This window comes from Zingiber officinale, chromosome 1A (genome assembly GCF_018446385.1).
Source record: "Zingiber officinale cultivar Zhangliang chromosome 1A, Zo_v1.1, whole genome shotgun sequence".
NCBI classification, from domain to species: Eukaryota; Viridiplantae; Streptophyta; class Magnoliopsida; order Zingiberales; family Zingiberaceae; genus Zingiber; species Zingiber officinale.
In genome coordinates this window covers 74,377,666-74,387,852 of record NC_055987.1, presented here as the reverse complement: position 1 = coordinate 74,387,852, position 10,187 = coordinate 74,377,666, and the positions used below count along the sequence as shown (strand labels likewise).

At 38.0% G+C, this 10,187-nt stretch overlaps 1 protein-coding gene across 1 annotated transcript; it reads right to left on the bottom strand.

The window, feature by feature from the left end:
- Nucleotides 1–586: 586 nt before the first annotated feature.
- LOC121998714 (CASP-like protein 1C3) lies at nt 587–1,612 on the bottom strand. The gene is made up of 3 exons (XM_042553746.1): nt 1,410–1,612; nt 892–997; nt 587–802 (listed from the first exon to the last, which is right to left on the bottom strand). Exons 1-3 carry the CDS (start codon nt 1,610–1,612, stop codon nt 587–589), a joined length of 525 nt encoding a protein of 174 aa, XP_042409680.1.
- Nucleotides 1,613–10,187: the final 8,575 nt, after the last annotated feature.

Genomic DNA, 10,187 nt, shown 5'->3' with positions numbered 1-10,187 from the left:
GTATTAAATTATATATATTACTTTAACTTTTTGCATTTGTATATGGTTTTATGATATACTATATTTTTTAAAAATAAAAAAATAAAAAACTATCTATAATGGCATTAGGAATGTTTTTTTGATCATATCACAATCGGCCATTAGAAATGGATTTACAATAATTTTTAAAAGGCTTTTGCATGGTAAAAAAGTTAAGTGCATTATAAATGATAACAAAAATTTTCATTCCTAGAAACGTAAATGAAATCATGGAAGAGTATTATTTTTTATTATCACAGAAGTAGTTTGAGCCCTCGTTGTCTAGGAACACGGGGGCAGCATGAAATATTACTTCTTTTCAAAGTGGTTACAATAGTGTTTGTCTTATATAATTTAATGTTGGGAAGGTAACCAAGATCGCATCAAATCTGTGTTGAAATCTAACAAGTAGAACACAATTTTACATTCAACGATATTTTTCAGTGGATCAAAACGGCAGTTCAGAGGAAGTGAAACACGAGAGCAATAAAATAAATAAATCCACCGAAAGTTAATTAGATCAAGAACTTTGAAATTAAAGCCATATATATATAAAGTCTCCGACAAACTATCGACTAGGAATATTCGTCCTGGAGAGAGCACAGATTGAGAAGAAGAGGAGCAAAGCGGCATAAGAGCAAGCCACCGAGAGCAAGGACAACCGGCAAAAGTCCTCCACGAAGGGACACACCTTCATCCACCCGATTTTCTCGTTTCCATACTTGCTCACGTACCCAATAGCTGTCGCCGACGACGCCGACGCCATTAGTAATGTCAAGTGGACCTACAAATTTTCAACATCCAATTATAAAAAATAATTAAAGAAAAGAAACGATTATTTCAAAAAAAAAAAGTAAAGCGAAAAATGAATACCAAATCCAAGATGTCGATCGCACACCCCTCCAATGAATTATAAACCAAGGGGAGGAGAGACACGAATAAGTAAGCGCATACAATTGCATTTCCAATAACAAAAAATCTGTACGCAAACAAATTACACATCATTAGCTATATATATATATATATATATATATATATATATATATATATATATATATATATATATATATATATATATATATATGATATGTTAGCATGTGAAACAGTGATGAATCCCTGATCGGTCACCAGTCCGATCAGGGAACCTCCTGATCGGTCTCTGGACCGATCAGGGAACATCCTGATCGGTCTGTAGACCGATCAGGGACCCTGATCGGTCACCAGATCGATCAGGACGCATGTCCGCAGCGGTCCGCACGGGTTTTATCCGCAACATATCATTTCTGTATATATATATATATATATATAGAGGATATATACTGCACAGCCTCCAATGATATATATAGAGGATATGTATATATTGAGTAATAAAGGTATATATGGACACTGACTTGAAGGTCGGGGAAGAATCATAAGAAGCTTTAATGGCGAAACCAGCGACGAGGCTGGTTTGTTCGTTGACACCCATCAGAACGGAGGCCACGAGGGCGGCCAGCGCCGCAAGTAGACGAAGGAAGAAGAGAATCTTTCGATATTTGCCACAGAAACTCCTCTTTGCCTCCTCCTGCCCTCTCTTCGCTTCCCCTATCTCCATGCTATTCATTGAGAAAGAGGGGGAAAACACAAATTATTAGGAACTATCTAACTCAGTAATAATTGTTGGATCTTTACATTGTTATATATATAAATATATATTTCTATGTGTCTGCCTCTTATGGACATTGTTCCTTTTATGGTAAACATTTAATTAAATGTATTTAATTGCACTTAATTTCTAATGATGCACTAACTAATGGAGGTATGCAGCTGTGGTTCCATATATAACGAGCCCATCGATGATTGAATCGAAAGTTTGGTTTGATTGAGACTTTATAAAGGAAGAAAATCTCTGATTTAGGCATAATTGATTGTAAACATGGAAAAATCAAAACGGCAAGTTTTTTTTAAACGTGTGCATTAGTTATTTTTCGAATAATTATAAATAATGTTCATAATCTAATCGATAAAGGCTTATAGAATTTAATTATATTTAATTTATTAAGACTTTGGTTCGACATGACACGGTTACCTCCTTTTATAGTTATAAAAAAATATATTGTTATAAAAATATATTGAACTCTAATGAGATTTCTTGGCCACATGGGGAAATTATTGTTTTTTAAATTGAGTATTCAATTCTTGCTAGATAGACGATCTGACTCGCCGAGTAAATTCAAAAAGTATAATGACTCCTGACGTGGCCACATCTGGAAGTGTTGATCGATGAGCCAACGGTCAAGCTGATTAAAAAATCTAACCTATTTTTAAATTACAAAATAAATTATTTAAAGGATAAAGTTAATAACAAATACTTATTATGGAATGAACACTTCGTTTCATGAAAATTTACAGGGATCAAATTATACCGATGGATCAAACAAAAAAGGATGAAGTCCTACCCTTCATCTAGTGATAGCAAAAAATGATTAGATGGGAGTAATTAAGGAAACTCAATCAAATCAAATAATCAAATTTAAAATAAAATAAAATCTCAAAAAATAATTATTAATTGATCTTGCTTTAATAAACTTGAACTTAATTTTTTTTAAAAAAAACATGGTACAGAGTTCCAAATTGATAAGTGCATGGGCAAGGGTCAATAAAGATAATAAAATTCTCTATCGAATTTTGACTGCCCTCGATTATTATAGTCATTATCCTTTGTACTTACCAACTGAGTTAACCCTCGGGACCTTTAACTTAAGCTTAATTAAAAAAAATAATGAACTAAGTAACATCGAACCTAGGGTGATCGAATCAGTCTCACGGAAGTTTTCTACCGATTTCTAGAGTCAACCAGGAAACGCTTACGACGGACAACCTAAAAGCCCAATAGCTTAGGGTTGTTGGTCCAATTTGTACCAATGGTCAAACTTAAGTTTTAATGAATGACAAATGAATTAAAGTTAGATGTGTTTTGATCTAACCTTTCTATCAAATGTGCAAGACTTTACTAGTCTAACACCAAGCTAAAATCTAATTAGGTCTGGAGAACCTGATAGCTGGTGTAGAAGTTCAAATAGGTCAAGAAGTGACCTGATATCTTGTGGGAAGTCTGGGTGGATTCGCGGGACCGACAGCTGGTCAAAATTCAGTTAGGTCTACGGACCTGACAATTGATGGGAAGACCTAGTAGACCAAGGTAGAGTCAACTGATTTCTGCATAGTAACTAAGGTAAGTCACAGGAGGAGAGTGTTCCAATGAGAACGAGTCCCAATTAGGATTTTTAAGCGCAAATCCAACCTAGGTCTATTTTAAAAATCTAAATTGAGACCGTGACTAGATCCTGGTCTCGGGAAGATATGGTCTAATTTATACTGTTATTTTATAATTATATGACCTCTGTTTTATAGTTAGATATTTTTTTGTTGAACTAATATGTTTTGTAGAAGCAAAAATAACAAGAAACCTCGAGTAAATAGTGATCGAGGCGCCTGCTGTGCTGTTGGAGGTAGCTCGTAAGCTTTAGTCGAAGTTCCTGTGCAGAAGGGCACGGAGGCACCTTCTATGCAAATGAAAGCGCCTTAAAGCTTAGTGCCAAAGCCGTCTCGGAGAGCATTAAAGGTGCCTTTGCTTAGATAAGGCATAGGGCTTCATCGACGATAAGAGTCGATTTTTTTGGGATATATTTTGGGGTTGAATGCGTCTCTAATGGCATTAGAGGCACCTCTAGTCCTCTTTAAAAGGGTTGTTCGACCACCTCTTCAAATACAACTCTTCTACAAACTTCTACACAATTGTTCGACGTTCCGACTACTCTGACTTTGTGCTGCTGTTCTTGAAAAGACCCTTAGCTTACCACACACACCGAGTGTTAGTGCAGTTTATACTAACGGTCTAACTCAGGTTTTGATGAATGACAAGTAAGTTAAGTTAGGTTTCGTAGTGATCTAACCACTTGATTAAGTGTACAGGAGAAGTCCAGATAGGTCGACGGGATGACCAGATATTTGGCAAGAAATTCAGCTAGGTCAATGGGTCGATCGGATAGCCTGTACGATGTCTGGAAAAGTCAACGAGATGCCCGAATATCCGGCAAGAAGTCTAGCTAGGTCAACGAGCCAACCGGATAGTTGGCAAGAAATCCAAATAGGTTAACGAGCTGACCAGATGTCTGCCAAAGTGGTAAGTAAAGGTAAGTCACTAGAGGAGAGTGACTAAGTGAGGATGCATCTCAGTTGAGGGGACAGTAGGCATTGGTTCAGTTTAGGTCCATTTGGGATCTCTAAACTGAGACCTTGACTAGTTCTTGATCTTGGGCAGACAGAAACTAATTACTACTCTTTATTATTGATTGTTAGTGTCTTAATACTTGTTTTGCAGGTTATTTGGACTAACGTTGTTTTGTAGAAAAAGGAGGAGCAAATTTTTCTTCGGATGAACAGTGCCCGAAGGCGCCTTCAAGCAGTGAAGGCGCCTTCATATTGTTCATAGAAGACGCCTTCTATGGCTATGGAAGACGCCTTCCACGGGATGAAATTTTGACCTCACCGCGAATAAGTGTTGGGCTATTCGGGATCGAATTTTCTAGGTTGAAGGCGCCTTCAACTGCTATAGAAGGCGCCTTCCATGCCTTATATAAGGTAGTCTTGAGAAGACATTCAAATAACACTGATATACGAGCTACCGCGCATCCTTTTGAGCTTCCAACTGCCCCAAGCTTCAACTACGACTCTGCTGTGAAGCTGTTGTGCCAACCAACTGCTCCAAGAACTTTCGATCACGGCCAATAGACTAACACTGACAGACGAGTGCTCCTACTTCTATTTCTAAAAGTGTAGTTGATTACTACAAAAGGACAAGTGCAGTGTGTTGCACTTGTTCGAACTTTCTTTGTACTAGATTTCTGTTAGTGCAGCGGAGCTGGCAAGAGAGGGTTGAATCACTTGAAATAGAAAAACCTTTCTCTATCCTTGGATTGAGATTAGTGAGGCAATTATAAATAGAAAATAATAACTTAAAAAATAAGTAAAAGGTCACTATTTATTTGGTTACAATTTAGGTGGTTGTTAATCCGAGGCGGTTGTAAAGCTCACTAAGAATCTCCTTCTCTGAAGACGGAGCAGCATTTTACACACAATGAAAGCTCAGAAAAGACTAAGAAAGTGATTACAGTAGTTGTTGTTATATTTCCTAGTTCTAGGGACCTTTTTATAGCTCTTGGAAATTATATTCGTAGCTTGAGGGCCCCTCTAACGAGATTGAAGGGTGCCTCTAGCGAGGTGTAGTGGATAAAGATTTATCAATTGCCAACAACTAACTTTCTGGTCGAAGGCACCTTCCATGCTCATGGAGGGCACCTTCCATGCCCATGGAAGGTGCCTCCCGCCTCAAGGTTGCAGAGGCGCCTTCAATGTCTTTTGAAGGTGCCTCAGAGGCGTTCAATTTCTTTTGAAGGCACCTCTAGCAGTAAGTATAGTCTCCATACTCTCTTCTGCTGGTCCGATGGCCTAGGTGATTACGTCTAACCGAAATAGGGCTCACCCGAACTCAATTTCTGGCATTCTCTTCGAGCAGGCTTCCACTCCGGCTTCTCATCCCTCGAACGTCGCATACGTTCTTCTCATCCACCGGTGTATTCTTCCGTAGCACCTTGTCCCTCAGATGCACCGAGCCCATCGGCTCCCATCTCGTTCCATCCTTATCGCTAGCTGCGTCTTCTACTCGACTTTCTATGCTCCTAAGCTCCTGCACACTTAGACACAGAGATCAAAATAATACAAGACCTAACTTAACTTGGTTGATCACATCAAAACAACCATAGGGTCCAACAATCTCCCCCTTTTTGATGTGCATCAACCTAAGTTCAAGTTAGGGTAATAACGAACAAGTTATAATAAAAGAAATTGCAAAACAAATATTTTAAGCATAAAGTTGCAATAAAAGAAATTGCAACATCAAGTATAATTCAAATTGATTTATCAAAATTCAAGCTGATAAAATAGAGTTAGCAAAATTATAAAAGTTAAAAAAAGAATCCTAACTCCCCATAAACTTGTTCCTATTCCTCCCCCTTTGATCACATAAAAAAGGTACAATAATAAAATAACTTGACATTTTTAAAAAAAATGAAGTTTTCAAATAATTGGCAAAGATTGAAAGCATTTCATTAATTTCAAAAGCTTATTAGTTTGTCAATTAAATATTCAATTCAGTAATTGACTTCCAAGCTGTGGCGAGACACTAGACCTTCTTGGTTATTCGATCATCAACCACTTCTGGGCAAAGCCTCTTAAAGAATTTAAACATTTAACTTTTCTGAAAGCCTTAGAAAAAAATGTTTAATCTAAGTATGATTTTAGAACCCAGTATAGGTTCCTTCTTACTGGATTAGCTAAGAATCTGGGGGTACATATTTTCTGGAAATTCTTCTAAATTATCCCTAATGTTTTTTAATGTAACAATTTAACTTTCCATAAATTCTAAGTTTTGACTTTTGAAAGTTATTTGGTTTCCAGCTTGCATATTTTTTCAAACTTTCATTTTGCATTTTCAATTTATCATTTTCTAACTTTAACTTGTTAAATAATTCTAAGGGACATGTTTTTTCTAAGTTCAATTTTAACTAAACATTTTTCTTTTCTAATTTTACTAAATCTTTAGAAAGAATTTTAATAAAATTAAAGGACTACTTAGGAGATATAGAACGTACCTTACTTACCTCAATTTCTAATGCTCCCCCTTCATCATTGCTTTCTTCTGATAAACCTCCCCCTTCATCAATGCTCATCTCTCAGCTGGTTTCATCTTCTACTTGATGGTTGGCCATTAGGGCTAGCCCTAAGAAGCCTCAACCTTAGACTCAAAGGATCATGATTCATCCCATGTGGCCTTCAGGTTCTTGTGTTTAGAGGATGTTGGTCTTTTGTACTTTTCCTTTTCCTTCTTCATTAGTTTAGGGCATTCATCCTTGATGCCCTTCTTCGTTGCAATTATAACAGCGGACCTTTCTTTTGCTTCAATAATCCTTATTCGTCTATGATTTAAATTTATTAGATCGAATAAACTTATTGAACTTTCTTACCATTAGGACAGCTTCATCTTCATTAATTGATTTTTCGGAGTCTAAATCATTCGTTCTTGCCTTTAGGGCAATGTTCTGGCTCGGTCTCTTTTGTCCTGCACACCGATATTCGTGTAATTTCAAAAATTGAAAAGAGATTGTCTAGTGTACTTACCTCAAGATCCTTTGAGATATAGTAGGAGTTTACTATAGATGTCCATTCCAGTGTTATTGGGTGTTCATTTAATGCATACCTTTGTGCGTCCCAATTCGTTACTGTTTCTTCGAGGTTTGATAATCCGGTGATCAGCTCCTTGAGTCTTCGTTGTAGTTGTGCTACTGACTCTCCTTCTTCCATCCGGAGGTTCGTTAGTTGATTCCGGAGCACGTCTCATCTCGCAAGCTTTGTTTCAGAAGTTCCTTTATGCAATTCCGGGAACTTCTCTCAAAGTTTCTTTGCTGAGTTGTAATCTCTGATTCAATTTACTTCCTGGGGTGGAAGTACGTTAAGTAGGTGGAACTCGGCTCGTCCATTTGCTACGAAGTCTGCTTGCTCCTTCTTGGTCCACTGATATTCTTCTTTTTCTTCTCCTTGGGGGGGTTTTTGGAACTACAAAATCATATTTAATTATTAGTAGAATTTCGAAGTCAGTTTTGAAGAATACCTCCATGTGTTTCTTCCATGACGCAAATTCTCCTTCAAATTTTGGTGGATAGATTGTTGGTCCGGCCATCATCTTGATCTTGATGCTTCAGTCAGCGGTTAGTCCTTTTAAGGAGGTTAGGCTCTGATATCACTTGTTAGTGCAGTGGGGCCGGCAAGAAAGGGTTAGTCCACTGCCAACGGCTAACTTTTTGGTCGAAGGTGTCTTCCATGCTCATGGAGGGTGCCTTCCATACCCATGGAAGGTGCCTCCCGCCTGAAAGTTGCAGAGGCACAAGGGCGCCTCGGAGGTGCCTTCAATGTCTTTTGAAGGCGCCTCTAGCAGCAAGTATAGTCTCCATATGCTCTTCTGGTGCTCTGATCGCCTGGGTGATTGCAGCTAGCCGAAATAAAGCTCACCCGAACCTAATTTCCAGCCTTCCCCTTGAGCAGGCTTCTGCTCCGGCTTCTAGTCCCTCAAATGTCATGTATGTTCTTCTCATCATCGGTGTACTCTTCCGCAGTACCGAGCCCGTCGGCTCCCTTCCTGTGCTCCTAAACTTCTGCACACTTAGACATAGGGATCAAAACAATACAGGACCTAACTTAACTTGGTTGATCATACCAAAACAACTATAGGGTCCAACAATTTCCTCTTTCGAAGGTACCGGAAGAGGCATTTAGTGGATTACCCATCGATAGATCCGTGTGACCTAGGTCTTGGAGTAGGAGTCACCGAAGATTCTGAATCAAGTAAACTGCTTGTGTCTTTTTAATTCCAATTTCATTCTTTCTGCAGTGCATACTTGTGATTTTAAAACTGACAAAACGAGTTTTTGAAAACCATGTGATTCCCCCCCCCCCCCCCCCCCCCATCTCATGTGCGATCGATCCTACAAGTGGTATTAGATCAGGTTCTGCTCTGAATTGGTGCAACCACCAATCAAGCTGGGGGAATCTTTTTTTTTATTTTTCGCATTCTATTTGAATTGGTAAAACTTTACCTATTCAGATAATTTTTTATTAGATTTTAACTTAAAGTTGGTGCAACATCTTTCAAGTTCTTTTATATTTCTTTATCTCAAACTCTGCTAATCCAAGATCAAGTCTTGGCACCTCTTTTAGTGTTCTATCTATAATTGTGAAATGACCCAAAACGAAGGATATAGCACCGTCCGTCCTCCCCTCTTCAATGGTGATGACTTCCCGTACGGGAAGAAGTGGATGGTAGTGTACTTGAAGACGGACTTCGACCAGTGGTTTAGTATCACCAAAGGGTACAAAGCACCAATGGACATCGCCAGAATACCAATGGACCCGGAAAATTAGAATCCGGAAATGAAGAAAAAAGCTCAAATTGACTTCAAGACCCTCAACACAATCTAATGCGGGCTAACAAAAGAAGAGCTGAACCGCGTCGACCCTCATGAAAATGCCAAAGAGCTATGAGACAAACTCATAGAACTACATGAGAGGACCAACAATGCAAAGGTAACGAAAAAAGACTTATATCTAAATAAATTGTTTAATATAAAAATGCAGGAAGGTGAGATTGCCAGTCAACTGCACGTGAGGATAAAAGATATCCTCAACAGACTTCACACCATCGGCCACCAAATGGAGGAGAACCGAGATCTAATCAGGTATGCTCTAAATGTGTTTCCTCAAAATACACTGTGGGCATCCATTGTGGATACCTATAAGATTTCAAGGAATTTATCAAAATTAAAATTATACGAACTATTTTGTGAATTAGAGCTACACGAACAAACTAATGCCAAAATCGAGAAAGGTATTGCTCTTATTGCGAGGACATCAAAAGAAAAGTCCAGAACTAAACCTGAACATGAAATTGAGTCTGACCAAGACTCAGAGGATGAAGAACACCTGATGAACCGGTTAAGAAAGATGTTTACCAGAAGAAAGAAGAATTTCAGCAAAAAGGATCTGAAAAAAATCAACTCCACCTCCAACTCTAACAGCAAGAATGTGACCTACTTCGGATGAAACAAGAAGGGGCACTACAAGACCGACTGCTTGAATCTAAAGAAAAATAAAGCCCTTAAAGCGACGTGGGACGAATTGTCCAGAGATGAGTCAAATGGTGGAGAACAACAGCACACCAACTACCTCACGCTGATGGCTTACGAATCAAAATCAGAGAACGAATCAGAATACGAGTCTGAATCTGAATTGAGCCACGAGTCCACACTCATTTATGAAAGTTCCGATGAGGTATACTTTACTTTAAGCAAAAGATTTTTCAAACTTATTTCATATTTAAATAAAAAATTAACTAACTTTAAAAATTGCATAAATGAACTAACAAAAGGAAATAATAAACTTAATGAACAATTAAAATCAAGTTCAACAATTGAACCAATTCAAGCTGAAATCCCAACTCAAGTTGCAAAGCTTGAGGATTATAATCTCAGACTGAAAAATGAAATAATTGAACTAAAAGAATTACTACAAAAATTCAC